Source organism: Argiope bruennichi, chromosome 2, assembly GCF_947563725.1.
Source record: "Argiope bruennichi chromosome 2, qqArgBrue1.1, whole genome shotgun sequence".
Lineage (NCBI taxonomy): Eukaryota > Metazoa > Arthropoda > Arachnida > Araneae > Araneidae > Argiope > Argiope bruennichi.
The window spans coordinates 48,036,716-48,060,894 of record NC_079152.1 but is presented as its reverse complement, the minus strand read 5'-3'; the positions used below and the strand labels follow the sequence as shown (position 1 = coordinate 48,060,894).

The 24,179-nt window shown below is 29.8% G+C and overlaps 1 protein-coding gene across 1 annotated transcript in view; it reads right to left on the bottom strand.

Annotated features, from left to right (window-relative positions):
* The window catches only part of LOC129959798 (kinesin-like protein KIF19), a 101,669-nt gene that overhangs the window by 18,678 nt on the left and 58,812 nt on the right, over positions 1-24,179 (bottom strand). Inside the window, exons 4-12 of the mRNA XM_056072693.1 lie at positions 23,722-23,809; positions 22,316-22,446; positions 18,980-19,105; positions 16,661-16,861; positions 13,085-13,163; positions 9,280-9,461; positions 2,473-2,626; positions 1,357-1,438; positions 1,172-1,249 (exon numbers count right to left, since the gene is read on the bottom strand). Coding sequence (XP_055928668.1) covers positions 1,172-1,249; positions 1,357-1,438; positions 2,473-2,626; positions 9,280-9,461; positions 13,085-13,163; positions 16,661-16,861; positions 18,980-19,105; positions 22,316-22,446; positions 23,722-23,809 — 1,121 coding nt within the window. The remainder of the gene's footprint in view (positions 1-1,171; positions 1,250-1,356; positions 1,439-2,472; positions 2,627-9,279; positions 9,462-13,084; positions 13,164-16,660; positions 16,862-18,979; positions 19,106-22,315; positions 22,447-23,721; positions 23,810-24,179) is intronic.

The following is a 24,179-nucleotide window of genomic DNA, read 5'->3' as shown; positions in this document are numbered from 1 at the left end:
AAGAGAAAATAGTGTTAATGTCAAAAAAAAAATCAATTAGATTTTGACGAATCTCCACGTTTCAGACCTCCTTAAATCCGAATAACACATTAAAAAAAATAAGGTTATATCTATTTGTTCGAACAAAATAATTTTAAAAGCCCTTTGAGCTAGACGAAAAAAATTTGGTGTATATTTTTAACCTAAATTTATAGATTTCTATCAAATATTGAACGAAATTCATTCAATGAAGTCTCTGAATGAATTGTATTGAATATTATATTGTATTGATTCCAATTTCTATCAAATATTGAGCGAAGTTCATTTAATGAAGTCTTTGAATGAATTGTATTGAATATTATATTGTATTGATTCCAATTTCTATCAAATATGGAAAGACATTCATTCAATGAAATCTCTGAATGAATTTTATTGAATATTATATTGTATTGATTCCAATTTCAATCAAATATTGAATGAATTGTATTGAATATTATATTGTATTGATTCCAATTTCTATCAAATATTGAATTTATTCAAAATAAAAATTAACACAATAACTATAAAACGAAGACAGATAGCTGGAAAACATCTAATCTAGAGTGTAAACATTTGACATCCGAAAGGTTTATCCGCATCAATTTAAAACCAAATTCAAGAAGGGGTTGGCCATCTATAGGCCAGCACTTTCAAAGGCATGTAAACGTGATGACTCAAAAATTGGAAGTCTTAAATATCTGAACATTTGATATATAATTTTATGATTACAGTTACAGTATTGTGTCAAGCTTTGCTTTTAATCGGTTGGAAAATAAAGAGTCCAAAATACACACTAGGCTTTCTGAAATACGTGCATTAATCGTATCTCAACAGTGAATCATCTAACTGTAACTGTCTCGCAACTATTGTTCTTTTAAGTACACTTCTTAAATACACTTTCAACTAAGTTCTATTAGTAGGCCATTAAATTTATGAAATCGTTTTTCACTATGTGGGATGTTTTAAAGAAATAATAATTCTTACTGAAAGCCAGTGCATTTTAATTAACCACTGAAAATAATATTTTATGATGACAATTGTATATGTCTAGTTAATTAAATAGAATTACCAATTAAATAGAGTATCCAAGATATTTTTCAAGAATTATTAATTGCATAAGCATCTAAAAAGAAAAAAATTCTGGCACACTTACTCGCTAATAATCATACCAAGCTTATCAAATTCTATACTTTGAGCTAGCAGATGATTATCTATCTCCATCATTCTCCTCCTGTATGAAAAGGAGAGAAAGAAATTATAATATAATGTAATAACTAAAAGTGTGAAATTTACTGTTTTGCTCTAAAACTATGAGAGGAAAAGTTTGTGAGCGTTTACCTAACATCCATTTGGGCGTTGAAAGAGCTTATTAACTGCTTTTTTACTTGCTTCATTTCTACATCTGTAAGTTTTTTCTCATCTGCAATTGAAGAAATTATAAATACATGTGAATATGAAAGTAATTTAAATGAATGATAACATTTTAATTCAGCAATTCAATACTGTAAATAATTAAATTTATCAGAAATAATATTTTAAAATATAATTTAATTAGGTACTAAAATTGCTTTTTTTTATTTTGATAAATACTATTAAAATACTATATCTTTACTATATACTATATCTATATCTTTACTATATACTATATCTATATCTATATACTATATCTATATCTATATACTATAAATACTATATCTTTAATTCCCAATTCCTTATCACAGGTATTGTGGAAAGCCTGAAATCAGTTTTTTCTCTCGATTTTACTGCCAGGTGATTTCACGAATAAGTTGCTAAAATTTCTTTAAATCGATTAGTTAGTTAATACTTAAATTCTGAAAATATTAAATTTGTTCATTTTTCATCAAAGATACAAATGCACAAGATTTTAAGATTCCAGCATATAGGTAAATGAAAGACTAGCCGATCACAAAGCTTGAAATAAGACTGAGGAATCTGTTTATTTAGAAATCTGAGCTGAATGAGGAATCTGTTTATTTAGAAATCTGAGCTGAATGAGGAATCTGTTTATTTAGAAATCTGAGCTGAATGAGCTATCTGTTTATTTAGAAAGATTTTACAATTATTTTAATGCTTCATAATGTGAAAAAATTCAAAATTTCATATTATTTAGCTGCCGAAACCCAGTATTTAAAAGTTGGGTAAAAATACAGCTTATTTCTTAGTTCAGGAACAAGGTAATAAGTTAACTGCAAGTCTGCAAGTTAACTAATTGCAAACTGAAAATTTTCACTTCATACCTCTTTTTAGTCACCTTCAATAAAACAATATATCTTCAAATTTTCACAAAAATTTTACATTTTAACTGACATATTTTATCAATTTTTTCAATCGACTTTACACAAAAATTCAAAAATATAAGCATTTTATATTATTTTTATTTAAAAAAAATCATCCTGAAGGTAGCCACATACTTTGAAGGTAAAAGAAACGTACCTTTTGATTCGTCATCTCTCTTATCATCTGAGTTCTGTAAATTCTTGGATACGCTAATCTTGTGATGCAGCGTTTCAATCTCTTGACGCAGTTCGTTGATGATTGTCTGATACTGAGCAACGTGATAAGAAACGTCTGAGACGTTACTTCGCAGCTGAAAACGAGAAAAATATTACTATAGAGAAACGAAAGATTACTGAACAATTATATTGCTGCAAAAGATTATTGAAAGATTACATTGCTACAAAAAAATTATTGAATGATTACATTGCTACAAAAGATCATTGAAAGAATATATTGCTACAAATGATTATTGAACGATTGTATTGCTACAAAAGATTATTGAACGGCTGTATTGCTTAAAAAGATTATTGAACGATTATATTGCTACAAAAAAATTATTGAATGATTACATTGCTACAAAAGATCATTGAAAGAATATATTGCTGCAAATGATTATCGAACGATTGTATTGCTACAAAAGATTATTGAACGGCTGTATTGCTTAAAAAGATTATTGAACAATTATATTGGTACAAAAGATTATTGAACGACTGTATTGCTACAAAAGATTACAGAATGATTGTATTGCTACAAAAGATTATTGAAAGATTATATTGCTACAAATGATTATTGAACGACTATATTGTTACAAAAGATTATTCAACGACTGTATTGCTACAAAAGATTACTGAACGTTTATATTGCTACAAAAGATTATTGAACATTTATATTGCTACAAAAGATTATTGAACGACTGTATTGCTACAAAAGATTATTGAACGACTGTATTGCTACAAAAGATTATTGAACGTTTATATTGCTACAAAAGATTATTTAACGAATGTATTGCTACAAAAGGTTATTGAATGGTTACATTGCTACAAAAGATTATTGAACGATTACATTGCTACAAAAGATTATTGAACGATTACATTGCTACAAAAGATTATTGAAAGATTATATTGATACAAAAGAGTATTGAACGACTTTGTTACTACAAAAGATTATTGAACTATTATATTGATACAAAAGATTATTGAGCGATTTTGTTACTACAAAAGATTATTGAACTATTATATTGCTACAAAAGATTATTGAGCGATTTTGTTACTACAAAAGATTATTGAACTATTATATTGCTACAAAAAATTATTGAACTATTATATTGCTACAAAAGATTATTGAGCGATTACATCTACGAAATGCAACATTAATCTAGGAGTCATTTCATGCTCATTTATTTGCGTAACTTCACCTTAAAACTTTGGTCCCACCATACGTAATATATAAAATGTAATGTAATGCATTAAATATTTAGAGAAGTACTGAATTTCAGATGAAATTTAAAATTTTAATCCCATGTTGATGAAATTACTGTATATTAAAAAGACATTGTTCCTTACATTAATTCATTGATATTTTAATTGATACTTAAATTGCTTTCAAAAAATTATCTAATAAAATGCTTTGTTTTACTTTCTATAACCTTATATGAAGCACTCAAACAGAAAACATGATAATAGTCAAATTTTTGAACTCAGGATTTTGACATGTCTTCATGTGCTAGACCCCTCCCCCTTCCCTTTGAGTATGAAAAACACATGTTTGTAACTATGCCTGCTCCTCTGTATGTGAACACGATAATTTAAAAACGCTTTGAGCTGCAGGGATGGAATTTAATATGCGATCTGTGCAGCAAATTTATAGATTTTATTCAATTTCTGAATGAAATTCATTCACATGAAGTATGTTTGTCTGTCTGTTCTAGAACAAGTTAATACGATAACTAGATAATACAAAGAGGAAAATAGGTAAAATTTAATATATTGTTACAAAATTTTTCTTCTGCTACAACAAATACCTCCACTCAATTGTAATTACTCAGCGCATTTAATTGCTATAGTTCAGCAGCTTTCTTGCTGTCTAATCCTCCAAGACCTCTTACGCCGACCACTCTCACACACTCAACTTTTTCTCCAAAACACGACTCCCGAATGCCTATCTTTTATAGTTCCGGGAGGCGGGGCTAGAGTCTTCCAGACCAATCAGGGCGTACCTGGCTGTACCTCGGGTCTTACTAGATGGATCGTGAAACTTCTAGAACTTTCCGGTATTATCCATTTAGTCGCCAAACTCGCCAAATTCGTCGCCAAGTCGCCAAATGGTCGCCAAGCTCTCAGGTCATTTACGCAGCAGCTGCTCAGCACAGATCTTACAACGGTCTTTCTCACGATGACACTATTCATGGCCGAGTAGCAAAATTACAGATTTGTAACAATATAATTGTAGAATCTAAAGAGTAAATTTGTTTCAACTTCTGAACGAAATTCGTCCTCTGGTTAACCGTCTGTCAATCTGATCATTCGCATATGAACATGTAATCGGAAACGCAGGGTTCGGATAAATGAAAATTTGGTATATGACTAAAATGTTCAAATGAACTCTATCTAGTTTTGATTTCAGCTGCTCGGAAAAAGGCTTTCAAATTGTACACTGATTTTCATCGATATTCTAAGTAACAATGAATATTCGAGTATAGAATTCTGATAATAAAACCCTTAGCATTTACGGCATTCGATCTTACTCAAAATCTACAATGTTTTATGGTGTGAGAAGGTTGTACTTTTATTATACTAGAAAGACTCTAGAAGTGCACTCCCGTTACTTTATTTTGATTTTGATTGCTTATGTAAATGGTTAAAAGAGTATTGTGCAAGATTAGGCACACATGTGACTCGCGTAACTGTCTGTATTTATCATTATAGAAAATAAGATATGTTGCATCGACATATTCCTTCTTGATATTTTTGTTATAGATTTTGTGACTGTGTATGTTGAATCATATTTAAGAAGTAAAATTTTCTTTTTGTATGCATAATATACTTAGTCTATATCTGGGAAAATAAACATGATGTATACAAAACAATAAACATAATGTAAACGATACAATTTATTATTATTATTTCAAAGTGACAAGACCTTAAAAATTTCAATTATTTCCAAGACAAAATGAGGCAAAATTTAGAATGTAGTATAATTTGGTATTTAAGTAACTTAATTTAGCATAATTTTGTAAAATGTGTCTGCAGAATTTACGAATAAAATTGTTATTACGTAAATGAAATGATTATATAGGAAACGATATTATTTATAAATTTAATTGTTTCAAGCTTATATTTTTTTATTAAAAACGATTTTCATTGTCCTTTTAATTTGTTTTAATAAAGAAGTAAATTAATAATACTCTATCATTAACTCTTTAAAAATAAAACACAAGTTCTTTAAACATCAATGACCTTGGAATGCCGACATAAACAAAAGAATCAATATACATGCACCCATCATCATTTCGTTACAAATGATATGAAGCTTCGGCATATCCGCATATTTCCTTTAATCGAAATTATTTTCATCAAAAATTCACCTTGCATTTAATTGAATGCTCTTTATTTATTTTTGCTTTTAATTTTTTTATTGACTTTCTCATTTGCTTCCTAGTTTATGCTACTACTTATCCATCTATTGACGGAACACTCATTTCTTAAATATATTAATTTTTTAGTTTCTTGTTGTCTCTATACTTTACCGTTAATATTGCTTTTATGCCATCATAAATGGGATCCAATATGTGTAAAGCTTTCGATTATCATCGACTTTTTTAACTTATAAAAATATAAACGTTGTACTTGAATTAGTTTTACAACTACCTACTACTAATAAAAAGCACTGCCAATTATATGTTTTTGAGATGCAGTGTATGGCGTATGTGATCATGTGTTTTTTGGGATGAAAGTAATGCATCTTAATTAACTCGAAATATCGATATATTTTTTAAAACCTCGGCTTAATCGGTTTAATTTATTTCGATAGTCTTTAAAGCGGGAAAGTTCTAGAGCTGTAGATTAAAATTTGCGTTACTTAATTAAACACACCAATTTAGTTCATAATGCACTAACTTAATAAACTGGTGACAAATTTAACTAAATAATTAATTAATAAAATAAAATAAATTTCATGAGCTAAATAAACTTAATACACTCCTGAAGTCTAAGTAGCCTTACATAATGATCACCCAGCACAAAAGTTATTTTTTATCTGACATGGATTTTCCAATACATGTAATAATATAATTTCTACTAAATATAAAGACGAATGTGTGTGTGTGTGTGTGTGTGTGTGCGTCTAGCCATCTTTTGGTGTTTTATTAGGCAGACCGTTGACAAAAAATAACCTTAAAGGGTGAAAATGTTCAATTTTTTTTTGAAATTTTAATTTAAAATTATGTGATATCTTGGCATTTTTCTGCGAAGATTCCAGGAAATATTGCAGTACAAATATAATTTTTACACTATTTTAAATATCAAAAAATGTCTTTAATTATACCAATTTAGTTATAGAGCAATTTGGTTTTGCTGAATTCAGATAGTTTTAAAAAACAGCGTTTAATATAATTTTTAACAATACTTTATTATTGCTGTGAAGTCAGAATTGATTCCATTGTTTCATTTAATATTTACCTACATGCAGAACTGGAAAGGGAAATTCCAGCACCGCAAAAGATAACGATTAATTAAAAGATAAATTAAACGAAGATTTATGTTTCTAATGGCACTATGCTTGTCATGGTACTCGCCATAAGAATGATCATGTATGCAGTAAACAAAATATGTGCAAGGCTAATAAATGACACAATTTTAATCAAATTTAGTGCTTAAAAATATTTTGTTCACGGAATAAAGAGCATTAAGGAATAACAAGCATAGTGCCATAACGTATTTAATTGAAATGAAACGCAACAAATATGTACAATGTTGATTACAAAAGGCGGTAAGTATTAAAATAATCTCTTGGAACGATCGATCAAGATTGTCTGAAAAATAGGGGTGGCCGTCTTTTGATACTAATGAAATCCATTCTTTTATCATCCTGATCGTTAAGAAAGTGAAAATGAAGAAAAAAAGTACATAATTTCGAAAAGAACATTGGAATTGAAATCGGATTTTTTTAAAGAAACTTTCCTATTAAGTAGAGTAAAATGAACTTTTCCTCTAATGAACTTTTAGTATGAGATTCAAGCAGACATTATTGCTCAATATAGAAAATAAAACATTTTCAGCACAAACATGCTCTTTTAATTTCTGGACGACGTTCCAGAGGGTTTTCTGAACCTAGATTAGAAAAGAAATCTGTTGCATTGGCATGGCAATGGCTATTTTTTAGAAAAATTAACTGAATCTTTCGATTGTTGCTGAGTGCAAATAGTCAAACGTATCAAATCATTAATAATTAGTTCAACATAGGCTTTCAACAAAAGAAATATAACTGCCAACTCCTCTATAGTTATTCATGAACAGACTATAGATTTATTTTTGAAATTTAAAAAAATTGGAAGATCCAAGTAAAAACAAATCGGATATCAGCCATAAACAAAGAGGGCAGATTTGATGCTGTTTTGCTTAAAGTATCATGAATATAAATTATACATAAAAGATATAAAATAAATTGAATGTTGCCAGTATTTCTAAATGACCAGCTGGTCGACAAAGTTGGTTATTATGGTTAATTATATAATAATCCCATTTCATCAACAATTGACTTATTTTACGATTAAGTTACTTATTTGGCACTTATTACAAGTTAAAAAAGATGAGAAATCAGTTTTTCAATAAAAACTGAAAGTTGCACTTTTCTTCATTCGTATCTTTACTTGAAATCTAAAATATGTTGCTTTAAAATATTCATAAAATGAATGAAATGAAAAAAAAAATGATCTTCATATGATCAATTCTAATTTATATATTTAAATCAGAATGCCTTTCTACGCATTTGAATGCATTTCTATGCATGCACTGCCTACTGGCCTACTTATAACTGGCCTTTTGTAAAAACGGTATAACATCGATTGCACGCATGTGAAAGATACATTAGAGAAGAATTTCATTTTATATCATTTTTACCACAAGGCGTTACAAAAGCAAGGTGTTAATTATTATTGCAGCTCCTTTAGACGATCTGTTTGGTAATATTTAAAATTCGAAGCATTAATAGAAATCTGCGAATCGGTTATTTATATTACAGAGATTAAGTCTTATTTGCTTGTATTAGAAGAAGAATTGTCATTTTCATTATCATATTATATATTTTCTACAAATAATTTTTCCTTGAGAAACGGTTGCTTATTTATTTTTACTGCATCCAAATTTACTTGGCGATTATCAGATTACGCCAAGATCATCAAGCTCCACTGTACATAAGATGTCAAGATGGTTACATTCCCAGATTTACTTGGTACTTTTCCAGACTAGGCCAGATAGCCAATAGGTTTACTTGAGGATTTTCAGATTAATCTAGGATCTTAAAGCTCCGTTATGCATAAGATGCCAAGATTTCATCGATGGTTGCATTATCGCATTTACTTGGAGTTTTTCAGTTTAAGCCAAGATCGCCAAACTTCATCGAATATCAAAATCTCGTCAAGATGGTTGTAACGGATTGCAGTTTATCATGAGGACCGTAAAAATAAACAAGGAAAATGGATTACCGCTTTTATTCTTATGATCAAAGATAATCAGTTATTGTATATGCAAGAACTTTCTTTTAAGTTGAACTTTCTTTGATCTTTCTTTTACGTTGAGACCCAATTTTTCTTTCCATTTTTATTTACAAGAAAGTAATAATCATTTGTAATACGGGTAATAATAATATAACTACCCCTTTTAGAGAATTACACGTGATTATAGGAATAATATTTTTCTTATAATCAAGTGAATTTTGAAGAAGGAATCCATCATTAGAAGAACCTACCTTCGTTGTGATGTTTTTAGCTCTATCTGCATATGCTAAAGTGTTTCTAGATTCTTCGAAGTGATAATGAGATGGGCTGATATGTCCGACCATCACAGTTCGGCAGTTTCCCGCCAGGGGTTCCTTCAAGATGCGAGTGAGCTTGCTGTCTCGGAAATTCACGTATCGTGTGTTCCGTTCCGCTGGAAAAGAGGAAATAGAATGGAACTATTTCAAAGAAAATCATAAAGTTTGCAAAGTAATTTTCCAATGAAAAATATATTTTCAGAATATTCTTTAGATATATGAAATAATTCTCAATAAATATGAAGATCAGTTTTGAAGGCATCAGGGTCCCAGACTATTTTCAGAAAAGACTTTTTTTTTTAAATACATAATGATAATAATAATAAAAAAGCGTAGCTTCTTTATCTCTGAAAAAATTTTACCACAAAAATCGGAAAATAAATAAATAAAAAAAAAGTGCAGAACAGTAATTGCCATTTATTGTAATCACTCTGGTTACTTAAGAATTTTGATAGTATTAATCGATTGATAACAATAATTGCTTTGGAAAAAATCAATTATATTCGTATCACATCAAGAGAAACGGTAAAAGCACTTATCTCAATGCTCTAATTTATTCCAAAAATAACAGTTAAAAACTTATTAATTGCTGTTTGTTGACAATTATTCCTCGGCAGATCACATATTAATGCATTGTTTGTTGAATTATGCTACCCGCCATGTTTCAGAATATCAAGAGCTTAAGACATTTCGACGTTCATTGGAGGATTTTATTTAACATATATTCGTCTCCATTAGAAACCTCAACGTGCAATGCTTGGTTTTAGGCTCAAAAAGCTAATTCTTTTTCGGGTTATAAAATTAAGGTTATATTGACTCACTTTAGATAAACCTTCATATCTTTTAAGAATGTCAATTTTATCTTTAATATTCAAATCAGGTCTTTTTTGCTCCATTCTGCTTTGTTATTTTACCACATCTAGCAATGGCTTATATTTGTTCAGATTTCAAATCAAAAATTACAGTGTACCTGGTATTTTAGAACTCTGTCCAAACTAAACTGTCCGAACTATTCCAAATAAAAGATTATGAACTACATTACATACGAAAAATGACCCCTATATTTTTTTTACAAATGGAACGAGAACTTTCACAATATCAATTATTAACGCTGATTAAAAATGAAGGATTAGTCAATTCTTTATAAACTAATAACAATAACAATTAAAACTCACAATTTTAATATAAAACTAATGAGTTTGTATTAAAATGTAGTAACGTAATGTAGTTATCACATTAAACAAATAGTTTTGCGCACATCTGAATGCGTCCTTCAAGAACCAAAGGATTTTGATTAAAAAAATGAATGATATTAATCGCGACCATATTTAACAGCTGCCAGTATATTACAAATGACTACACCGATTCGGAGGTATGAAAGGGTGCACAAAAGAAACCGAATGACCGGATCATAGCGACAACACTGGCAGAAACTGAGGTTGAGTCTTAAGACCATCACCAGTCACGGTACATTCCTTTCCGTACGAGACATTTCCCGTCATTGGTAGGGGTAGCTGAAACCACGCAATCTATGTACCCACCAGGATGGTAGAACCAATCATCATAACGGAAGCTTCAATTCTCTATGTCTGGAGAAACATCTGCCCCCTGATGAGATAGTGTCCACTGTATTAAGCACTAGCGCCTGAAGGAAAATGCAAGGTATGATTGAAACAGCAAATTTCAATGAAATCTTTTGAATTAAGATGACTATCCTGAATTGTTTTTGCTTATGAATATTCAAGATCCAGAGCGAAAAAGATTTTATTCAATATTTGTTAGAGGACAGAATCTCCAATGTAAGAATCTCTTTAAAAAAGTGTAAAAGAGAAAATATAATTCAGTGTTATATGTATCTAAAATTATATAAAGATGACGAAGCAAAAGAATGCTCTCCTTTTTATATAAAAATGCTGTATATAGAATCCCAATTTTCTCAGTAGATAGAAGCGTAATGAGTATAAAATATCGAACATGTGATCATTTTCAAATGTTAAACCTCGCATATAAAGGAATATAGTAACCATAGTTTGTCAGAAAATGTTGACGAAAGAAAGGACAAAGAAAATCCAATATGGAAGGGTTTTTTTTTTCAGTTTAGTTGTATTAACGTCCCGTTTCAAAGCAACACTAGGGTTATTTACGGACGGGCCTCGTAATTTTGAGCCTCGGGGAAGTAACGAGGACGACGCCTGAGCTGGCACCCCTTCTCCAAACTTCTACACCACACCAGAGGGAGAATGTTAGGCCCCGATGGATTTAATGTGCACCAGGCCCGCTTACACGACGGTTTTTCGGTGTGATATGGTCTCGAACTGAAACCCTCCCGTAACGAAGCCGAGACTTTACCCCCTGGCCATCGAGGTCCCAGTATGGAAGAGATGGCTTGAGAAAACTGAACTTTTGGTTCATATCACTAGACACCGAAACAGAAAGACGAGTTGAAGAGTATATTTGTTGGAGCTCAAATAAACTGCCTAGTATTAAATAAATATATATATATAATAATAATTAATTAATTAACCATTTCTTCTTAATAAGATGATACGTTCAATTTATGAAACCTGAAATTCGGAGTAATGAAATCTCTTATTTTTGTTAATTCACTGAAAATGAAAGCATAAGCTTGTGAATCAACACGGAACTGAAAAAGCAATCTCGAAGAATTTTTAGAATGAATAAATTTGTGATAAAAAGCATATTTAAATATCTAAAGCAGTGAAGCTGAGGAAAGAATTTTTAATTAAAATGCAGAAGTTTCGACTATTGTGAATTTTTAAAGCAAATTATTTCTGATCCTTTAGAAAAAAAATTGGAAGGGTCACTGAATTGTAGTTGTGGTTAATATGAAATCTTTTTTACAATGAAACTGATATGAATTTAACACATTAACATACGTGGCACAGAAATCTCTCCTGTAACTTATAACGGAATGACATCAATGAAGTGTAAACATATCAATATACGAAAATTTCAGCAGACTGCTTTATTGTGCGTTTTTACAGTTGCACTTAATTTATCTCGCCATGTCAAACACTTCATTCAGTCAGAAGATGTAAAAGAAATTAAGGAATAAACTTTAATCGGATAGTTTAATATTCGAGAGTGAAAATAGGTTTAACCATCACCATGGATACCCGCTTTGACTCACTTACTGGAAATAGATGACTTCCAAATCTATTAATTTTCTAAAAATGTTTGTATTATCATAAAATTATCTCTTTATTGATATCGATTTCATTTCATTACAGGTTTTTTTCTTTACTTTCAATAAATTCTTCAAGTTTAATTTACAATGCTACGATCCTTTAATGCTAGATTTGATTTGATTTGAAAAAAAAAAGACCTTTAAGAGTGATGTTCACTTTAGTTGCTTTTTTAATGTTATGAAATTCAAGCTCCTCTATCAAAATATTCAGTTGCGGGGTTTTGCTAATATTAAACTTAAGATAAAAATTGTTTTTTTTTATCATTAATTCCGAAATAGGATTTTCAATTCCGCTTATATTTCATAATATATACACTTTTAATTTATGCTCACAATAATTTGTTACAGAAGGATTCAGCTAATGTCCTATTATTAAGTCGTATCAAATAAACTGAAATTTTAAAAAAAATGCATTCCATATTATTTGTTTAATAACCTAAAAAAATCAGCAATCTTGGTGAGCAAGCTAGTCGCCAAAGGCGGCTAGTATTAGGAATCATACTTGCATACTTAAATAAAATTTGCTTTTACCCAGTGCATTGATGCAGTTTCCAAGAGCAAGTAGAGATTTATTGATATGAGCTCCTTCCAACAGTCGTTTCCCTGTATTCTGGAAAAGAAAAAAAATAGTCAGATAAATTTCTCACGTTTTAAATTGTGTTTTCTGTAGAGCATAGAAATTTCTTTTAAAGCAAAAAAAAGTGCAATTACTTAACCCTTTAAAGGGCCATTTTTTCTAGTCATATTATGTTAAAATATTTTTAGGCTTGAAATTAGAATAAGTAACTGAAATAATAATAACGGGATTCATTTAGCTTATTAGATAAATTTAATTTGATTAATTAATTAATTTGGTTAATTAATAATTAAGTAACAAATCAAGACACGTCATTTTGTCTGAGATAAAGAACTGAAGCATCTAAGTTTCTGTCCTTCTAAAAAAATTGTCAGAACTTATGCCAACCTACATAATTTCATAGAAAGATTGATAAATTTGGTGGGAAGCATACTTCCCACGGCCCTAGAAAAGGATAAAACACATGCATTTTAATGGTATCCGAATTCCTATTATAATTTATCATTATAAAAGTATATATTTACCTGGTAAGTACACATAAAAGTATTATGGAAAATTTGGAAAGGAACGGCAGATAATTATTTTATAGCTCGCAATCGTTAAATTTCATTTGAATTGATCCGATTGATAAAGATATCTTTTAAAAATTAAACTGTGGATTATTTTCATTCCTGAATTTTAAACATTCTTCTAGATGGATATGTTTATAAATTAGTTGTTTCAAAATATGCTTTATTATTAGCTGAAACCATCAATTCTGAAGCTATTAAATAGGACAAAAGAGACTTTACAGAAATTACGTGTCTTCTATTTAGTTGATTGATATCTCTAGAAAAGAGTAAGGAAGATTTGGTTTGTGTATAACAGTGCATGAGCAATTTTTCAAAACATTGACCACTTATTCACTTTTATAATAAGATTCTAGATGTTTCATGAAAAACAATTAATTAAAGCGAAAAAAAGGACATAATTAATTAGAATATTATAGAAAAATCATGGTCAAAGGAAGGCCCTTCTTTACTTGGTTATTGATAAGATGAAATTTGTGATGATTGGTTTGTTGATGTATTGGTTAGATGACATAAAATAAGATCTAAAAGTTTTGCCAATTTTTTGATATTTTTTTTGCCAAAATAAATTACATTGAACTGATCTAAATATCTCCAATACAGAATTCTTATAGAGAAAATTAAAATTCTCCGTGGCCGGCGTCCTGGCCCAGGGGTAGTTTGTCTTCCCCGTAATCTCGGCGTCCCGGGTTCGAGTCCTGGTTCGGGTATGGTTGTTCTTTACTCTGCATTCTGTTTGTGAGGCATGTGGAAGTGCCCCCCCCTCCCCTTTACAAAGGGGTTATGCAACGGAGTGTGTGAGTATGATCTTCATATGAGCTACAAGTCAGATTTCTGCCCTCAGGTGCTCATGTGCCATTACCGCCAGATGCGACTGCACAGCTTTGGCTTAAATCGCTGACTTCGTCAGCGGCTTCTCTGTGGCAAGTGCCATAAATAATAACAACAACAGCAATTCTTAGATTCAAAGAAGTGTTCTGCAGATAATGTCATTGCCAGAAAGGAAATACAAGTTTCGGGAGCAATACTCGATAGATTTTGTTGACAATAAAACATTTTTTTTTTTTTTGAAGAAAAAGTACTTGCTTTTCTTTTTGCTTAGAAAATCAATATCAGCAAAGAATTAAGGTTAAGAATTCATTAACATTTCCATTGCATATCTTTGGTTTACATAGATCGGAAGCTTGTCTGGTACATCTCATGCTTTCTATGAATCAGAATAATTAGATTATAATATCATAGGTTTATATTGAATACTGTTAAAGAACATCATATAAATATATTCATCTTTTTACAAAAGTATTTGAATAGATTCGTAAGCATGGCATCTAAATATCAATTTTTAAAAAATGGTGGCCAAAAATTTGATGGTCCATATTTTATTGAAAAAAAAAATTGGTCTTATTCCATGTTTGAACTCATTACTAACGACATTTCTATATTAGACATTACAAAATAATTGGAAATAAACCTCAAAGCTTTAGGTCAGGTAATTATAAATGATATAAAAATTTATGCGGTACTTTTAACACAATTAACCGAGCTTTTTAATGTGCCAACATGCCCATTCCCATATAAAGATGATACTTTATTTAAATGATTTTCAACATTTTAGATGATACTTCAAGCATATGTAATGGGTTGTGTTTAGCCGGTGTCAGTAGTGTGAACGGTAAAGACATTCCAAGTTCAGCAGAATATTCACTGACAATTATACAAAAAAATAAACGCAATTTCACTTCAAAATGCGATCTCATTTTCAAGGAAGAGCGCTCTTTGATTCACCATTAAAATGCCTCTGATAGTGCTGGTATTAAAAACAGCTAAAGTTCATTTCACATAGTTTTTACTGCAGATTTGTCTGTCTGTAATAAAATTTATACTTTATTCTCTTGACACAGGAGCAAAATATGACAGAATGCCATTGGTAATCAGAAGTTAATAAATAGTTTAAAAGAGAACCAAAACTTCCCAAAACAAGTTATAATTGTCCTGATTTAATTATTTTGTTACATCTTTTTAAACAATAGAAAAGAAAATTCATCGCCAGACTTATACGCTATCCTGTTTGTTTGTTTCTTATGGCACTTGCCACTGACAAGCCCGCTGTTACGAAGACAGCGATTTAGGCCTGAGGGGAACGTCTCTTATTTTTTTATAGCAGCGCCAACTGGGGCCAAGAGTACGACTTTGCCACTCACGCATCACTCATTCGCTTGCACAACCCCTTTTTACAGGAGGGCACATTCACACATCTCACAGATAGAACAACAGAAGAACAACCATGCCCAAACCGGGACTCGAACCCGGGACGCCCAGATCACGGGGAAGACGCGCTACCCCTATGCCAGGACGCCGGCATACGCTATCCTAAAAAAGTACTTCCAGAAACCATTCCATAATAAAAGAAACCTTAGAAGCATTATGTAAACAAAAGAGACAAGTGATGTTAAAAGATGCATACAGAATTAATGATATATTTTAAATTTCTGTTTCTTCTACGACAAACTACGTTATTGCTTATAGCAATTGTCACAGACAAGCCCTCGGACGAAATCAGGGATTTCAAGCAAGGTTTTAGCGTTTCAATAGCGCCATCTAAGGCCAGGAGTGCGTCTTCGCTACTCATACGATGTAGTCCTGTTTACAGGGCGGACTTCACTCACAGATCGTAATTTAGACCTGAATCACAGAATGGTCGATTCGATCCAGTACCTCCAGTGGTAGGACTTTGTGGCTACGGCAGATTTATACGTACACCAGCCACCCTGTAGATGGAGAGTTTTCGGTCGGCGGGGTTTGAACACACAACCCAAAGGATGTGAATCCAGCGACCTATCAACCAAGCTGTCCCGTTCCTACAAACTTTGTACTTATATTTTCATCGAAAGTAAGGAATGAATACCATAGATGTGATGGTAAAATCCTCATTAGGAGTCTAGATGTGTTGATGAGTTTTACCTGTGTCTGGGCTGCTCTTTCGGATCCCGCCAGATCCACCATGTACAGTCTTCCTGTCCGCAATGTTTGCTGGTGGCTGTGGGCCGGACTCCGCTTCTTCACCTGCACCATGAGAACAGCATGGGAGCGAGATGACGTCTTGTTGGCACCTGTGGATTCTTGGGTTCGTCGTTTATTGCCCCGCATCAGAAGGGACATCACCTGTAGTTGACATGAGGAATGTATATCATTCATTGAAATTTCATTTCATTCACTTTCATTCAATTCATTCACTTCATTTCATTTAAATTATAAGGGAAATATTTAACTTAAATTGATATTTACTTTTCCTTACATTATTTGTGTGTTCTAAAAATATGCGATTTTTTACAATGTGGCATTTGAATTTATAAATAACGATGCAAAGCATTTCTGTAGGGCCTAAAAAATTATTTAATTGCCGTTTTTTGTAAGTTTTAAATTGTAACTAACATTGAAAAAAAATCTGCACTAAAGTTATAAACAAATGTTTCTTTAAAAGTGAAAGCTCCAAAATCTAGAACGATTGCAAGTATTTTTTTTATATAAAGAATAAATTGCCAATAAATTGCAGGAAGAAAAAATAGCAGAATTCAATAAAAACTGGAAATGCTCATTTTACTATATGTAATTTTTTTTATTTAATTATAAAATGTAGGTAAATTATCTTCTTTTTAAAAGTGCTTATTTTTTAAAATTTATGATATAATATGTATATAATAATAATCATAACATATAATTAAGTATTAATAATTGTGGTAATAATATTGTTTGTATATAATTTTATAATAATAATTTACCATTATATGCACTTGCACTGTGTTGTACTTTTACTACGTACTTCTTATGTAATATCAAGAATATTCAAAATATGCACTGGAGCTTTTCTCAAGTATGGCAATGCATTTGTAATTTAAAATTTGTTTCAGGACTGTTATTTACAATAATATATAATACAATATCTTTTATTCATATGAAAAGAAATCTTTTATCATATAATGAAAAAAAGGGTTAATGTTTTTTTTAAATTTAAGGATTTTTTTTTAAATTTAAGGATTGAATATATTTATTCTGACTCACTTAAAGGGAAAAAATGCAAAAATATGTAGATATGCTAATGCAATTCGGAATAAATAAATAACAGTTGGTGTAATGTCTTCAAGACTTTATTGAAATCTCTCTAAAAAAAATGTAAGCCCAGAGAACGCTTTGCGCGACACTGGCGTCCAATAGTCAAAAAATATTAAACTTTGGCGTGAATTCAGCATTTTTACTGAATTTAACATGTGAGTAATAGCAGACGAAACCGAAATTGTGTTTCAACGAGTTTTTATCAACTTATTGAAGGAAAAATTTGATGCAAAACTATACTTGTAGTTAAAAAAATCCCATACCAAATTTGAAATATTTAAATCATCTGGGCGTTCCGGGTTCGGGCATGGTTGTTTTTTATCCTGTGTTTATCTGTGGGGCGTGTGAAAAGTGGTTGTGAAAGCGAGTGTGTGTGTGTGTGTTACTGTTCGTTTCAGTATTCTGAGACGACCCCTTTTCTGCGGTTCTATCTGACTAAGGGGTGACACACGGAAGGATGTGCGCCATTTCCGGTATTTATTTTATTGTAAGATGTAAACATCTCCTCTTTCCTCTCACCCCTGTTTTGCCGAATTAAACCCATCCTATTGCATGCGCAAAAGCGCGGAGGGTTTTAGAATCCGTTGGGAAATAAGAGCTAAAGTCTGATTTCTTTATATGAGCTAGAAGTCAGACTTCTGCCCTCGGGTGCTCAGGGGTTCTTACCCTGAGAAGCTATTGCACCTCTCTTTCCCCAATCTCTTGGACTTGGTTTGAATTGGTATTCAATCCAAAGGGGGATAAGCAAGAAACAAACATATTTCTCAAAGTATAGATAGACAGAGGGTCAAGACCTTGTAGTTTTTTATTGAAAATTTAAATTTGTGTATCAAATTTAGTTAATCTAACTCTCTTCGTTTTGCATTTATCATGTTCACTTATACTCGTACAACCAGATAAATAGAATTTCTTTAAAAGGAATTTGCATGAAATTTGATAGGAATCTGCAAATTTGGTGTAAAGACCGCATACCTAATTTCATCCATCTAGCTCAAAGTTATTTTTGTTCGAGTAAGACAGATATACAGATATAATACCAAAAAGGCATTTTTAGATCTCAGAGAGGTCTAAAACGTGGAGATTCGTCAAAATCTGGATTAGGAGAATTTGACAATGATAACTTTTTCTGTACATTTCACATAAAACGCGTATTCCAGATAGCTGACTTACTTCTTCTGACGAGTATATTTCTACTTCTGACAGACCCGCTACTTGATGGTTCCCTTTGGCATCTTCTCGAAGTTCAAGTTGAGCAGTGGAAGGGTTCAACAGATCTCGAATGTTCTCGTTGTAAATCTGAAGAAATTAAAAGAGAAATGCTAAACAAATGATCTTAGAAACACAGTGTAATAATTTAAATATTCTTATAATAACAATAAGCATGGCGTAATTTGTAGATTATGTACTGGTAGATACTGTAGAAAACTGATAGATTCTGCACATTTTTATTTTCTCGTATACGAAGTATGCTGAGAAAAAAATTGTACTCGTCAAAAAAAAAAAAAAAATCGAATTCGAGATTTTGAGAAACATTTGCACTTTAGACATGCCAAAATCCGAAAAACATATTTTTGGAGTTATATTTGTCTGTGAACACGATGACTTAAAAATGTTTTAAACTTGACTTACTGACTTAAAACTTGAAACTGATTGACTAACTGACTTTTAAACTTGACTACTGTTGGCTCTAGATGGCATTATTGAAAAAACAAGAGACGTATCCTTGGCTTGTATATTGTATCCTTGGCAGACGTATCCTTGAAAAATCACTGACTTCTAAAGTCAGTGGGCTTTTCTTATGACAATTGCCACTAGAAACAACAACAAGTATTACGAAACGCATGCCAAAGACCAACAATGATTACGAAAGATTCTAACAGTATTGGTTTTTGGCGATTAGTGAGTATTTTGGCGATTAACTGCTGGAATGCCGTTAATACACTGCCAAAGAAACGGAATGTGCATGTAGGATAGCATTTTTCCGACCGATTGACACCACGTTTTGATTTAAAACTACAATTATAATTGCAAAATCACATATCGAATTTCACACTTTAAAGTCATTGTGTTTTCTTGCTTTTACGTTCAAGAGGAAGTACAGACCGACAGAGGATGCCCCCTTCAACGGATTTAATTTACTGTTTGATGTGGATCTACATTTTAGTTAAATCTGTGTTCCACTCACTTTTTTTCCCCATCTACTCACTTCGTTTTATAATTATCTTCTTAACTTAACAGACTTCCTTTGAATACATTTCATTCAACCTACGAATGCAATTCGTTCCATAGAAATCCACAAATTTGAAGTAAGATCAATTGAACGATTTTATCCGTTTCAAAGTATTTTCTAAGTTATCGCATTCACAAATATACAGAAGAACGCAATTCCAAAAAGGTGTTTTGCGGATTTAGAGAAGTCTGAAGCATGGGTATTCGAAACTCGAATTCAATTTTTTTGTCAATTATAGTACTTTCTCTTTATATACCATGTATATGAGAAAGTAAAAAAGAGCAAATTAAAAAGAGCTTACAGATATTAAATTTGATACAATTATTGAACTTAAATATTAAATTTGATACAATTATTGAACTTAAATATTAAATTTGATACAATTATTGAACTTAAATATTAAATTTGATACAATTATTGAACTTAAATATTAAATTTGATACAATTATTGAACTTAAATATTAAATTTGATACAATTATTGAACTTAAATATTAAATTTGATACAATTATTGAACTTAAATATTAAATTTGATACAATTATTGAACTTAAATATTAAATTTGATACAATTATTGAACTTAAATATTAAATTTGATACAATTATTGAACTTAAATATTAAATTTGATACAATTATTGAACTTAAATATTAAATTTGATACAATTATTGAACTTAAATATTAAATTTGATACAATTATTGAACTTAAATATTAAATTTGATACAATTATTGAACTTAAATATTAAATTTGATACAATTATTGAACTTAAATATTAAATTTGATACAATTATTGAACTTAAATATTAAATTTGATACAATTATTGAACTTAAATATTAAATTTGATACAATTATTGAACTTAAATATTAAATTTGATACAATTATTGAACTTAAATATTAAATTTGATACAATTATTGAACTTAAATATTAAATTTGATACAATTATTGAACTTAAATATTAAATTTGATACAATTATTGAACTTAAATATTAAATTTGATACAATTATTGAACTTAAATATTAAATTTGATACAATTATTGAACTTAAATATTAAATTTGATACAATTATTGAACTTAAATATTAAATTTGATACAATTATTGAACTTAAATATTAAATTTGATACAATTATTGAACTTAAATATTAAATTTGATACAATTATTGAACTTAAATATTAAATTTGATACAATTATTGAACTTAAATATTAAATTTGATACAATTATTGAACTTAAATATTAAATTTGATACAATTATTGAACTTAAATATTAAATTTGATACAATTATTGAACTTAAATATTAAATTTGATACAATTATTGAACTTAAATATTAAATTTGATACAATTATTGAACTTAAATATTAAATTTGATACAATTATTGAACTTAAATATTAAATTTGATACAATTATTGAACTTAAATATTAAATTTGATACAATTATTGAACTTAAATATTAAATTTGATACAATTATTGAACTTAAATATTAAATTTGATAATATCCGGGAAGTAAGTTTTATTCTTCGACACTATTTATATATAGCCATTACAACAGATTTTTTTTTGTTTACAGAAGATTGGTAATTGATTTTTAAAACAAAATTACACTCAAACGCAATTTTCTGATATATTTAAATATACATATTTTGAAAATAAATATTGATATTTTAATAATTCATTGAACAAAATGATCCGTTTTGCTAAGAAATTTGGCAGTATTTGCAGTATATATTTTATTCTATAGATAAAATAATTAACAAGTTATCGTCAGCAAATAATCCCTGCTTAAAAATAAAATTGAAAATGCAAGTGAAATGGCTACATACACATAATAAAATAGAATCCCGCCATTCATTTATCAATAATCACTTCCTAAGAATAAAACAAAAAAAAATCTCTTGTCTATAACTATCACGTACTTTCTTAGCAATCTGTGTTGCTATTTTTCCCCTACTGTTACGAAATTTAAGAAAAACCAATGAAATGGGCTAGAATAAATTTCAGTTTATCATGAGCCAATGTGAGTTTTGATAGATATTCGTCAGAATTATGAAAGTGATTAACAAAAGAAAGGTTTATAAAATTAGAAATTCAAAATGATTTTGCATCATAACATAAGTTCTTAATTTATCAATAAAAACTTTCTACCTCTATTTTGTGAAAAAATATCTTTCAATGAATAAGTTCGAAATAATATTACTTTAAAAATGTGAATAATTCACAAAAAACCGAGGAAACTATTCAGGAATAATGAAAGAAAGAAATAGAAAATTCTCACCTCCAAATAAGACATTGAGACATTATGCATTTTGTTTTTCAAATCGACTTCTTTAAAAAGATCTTCTAGAGCTCGCACCATTATCCCAGGGTCTTCATCTACCCCTACCATTGTATGTGTTTTACCAGAACCTTAAAAAATAATCAAAAGCAAATTTTATTTGAGGACAAGCTAATCTTATATTAATTAAAAGAGTAATTTCTTTTCCTTTCTGATTTAATAAATTATTTATAAATTTATACTGATGTAATATTATAGAGGGTGTCTCAAAAACCTTGACCGCGGCTTTTATTCCTTAAATATTGATCATAGACATATACCGTAAATTACAAAGTTGCGTAAAAAAAGGTGAAAATGTTATGAAATCGATTAAAATTTTCAGGCGATTTAACTTCAAAAAATACAAAATTTGAATTTTTATACGGACTCCGTACAAAAAATTCCCAATAAATAAAATGTGACCTATCTTCTAATAAGGTCATGTACAAAATTTCAGCAATTTATCACATGAAGTCTCAAAGATATGAAACTGCATAAATTCTGACTTACACCACTTTTCGATGCCTGGATATGAGTTTGCAAAAAGGAACAATCATGTCGGATGTTCGTGTTTTAGGCGTAGTACACAAATTAACAAAGAAAGTAATGATTGAATAAATAGATAATAATTTTGATATTTATTTGTTCAAAAGTATTAAAAATTTGTAGAAATAATAACTTAAAGGAAAGATTACATAAGTTTTTTTACAAGTTCATTGATTGTGCTATCTTTAAGTTATATTCTGTAATTCTTAATAAGTATAATAACTCTTAATAATAATAATAATAATATTAAAATTTTTATTTAAAACTAAAGATCTGAAGCATATTTAATTTTCTTATGATGCATTCCTGCGTCGCGCCATCTGCACTGAAGCTGTAAACATTTGCATTTTAATTTGTGATTGACCCTTCACCGACTTTGTTTTAACATATCTTTGAGAGTTTTCACGATAAAATTCTGAAGTTTTGTACATGACCTTATAAGAGGATGGAGCACATTTTACTCAATGGGAATTTTTTGTACGGGGTCCGTATAAAAATTTAAATTTTGTATTTTTTAAAGTTTAATCCCCTGAGAATGTGAATCGATGTCATAACATTTTGCACCTTTTTTTACGCAACTTTGTAATTTACAGTATATGTCTGTGATATAAGGAATATATAAGGAATAAAAGCCGCGGTCAAGGTTTTTGTGAGACCCTGTATATTCGCCATTTAATATTCAAGATTTTATTCATTTTCATTTTTATTTTTTAATGCAGTAATGATATACCATACGATGTCGTGTTATCAAATCAAGAAAACTGATTTAATATGATTTACAGTTAAATTCTCTTTAATTTTTTTTACAAATAATAATATACCTGTGGCACCATATGCGAAGACTGTTCCGTTGTATCCATCAACAACGTTTTCAACCAGATTCTTCGTCGTCTTTTCGTAAACTTCCTCCTAAAGATGTGTAACAAAAATAAATAAATGAATGAATGAATGAATAAAATAAAAATAAAAAATAATTTTACTATTTTATTTAAAAATTCCCCTGATAGTATCGTAATTCTGTCTTTTTTTCTATCGACATAAGATCTGTCAATGATATTCTAGCCTTCAATATAAATAAATGAATAGATTAAACAACAAACAGAAAATAAGTATCTAAAACAAAGAAATATTTTAACAATAGTTCAAAAAAGGCCCTGAACTTTTTAGTATGGATAGGCTTACAGTAAAAATAATTTTGAACAGAGCAACATTCAAAAATGTTTACGATATTGCAATTTCAAACTTTAAAAGAGGCCTCCTGCCATTTTGGATTGCTCTT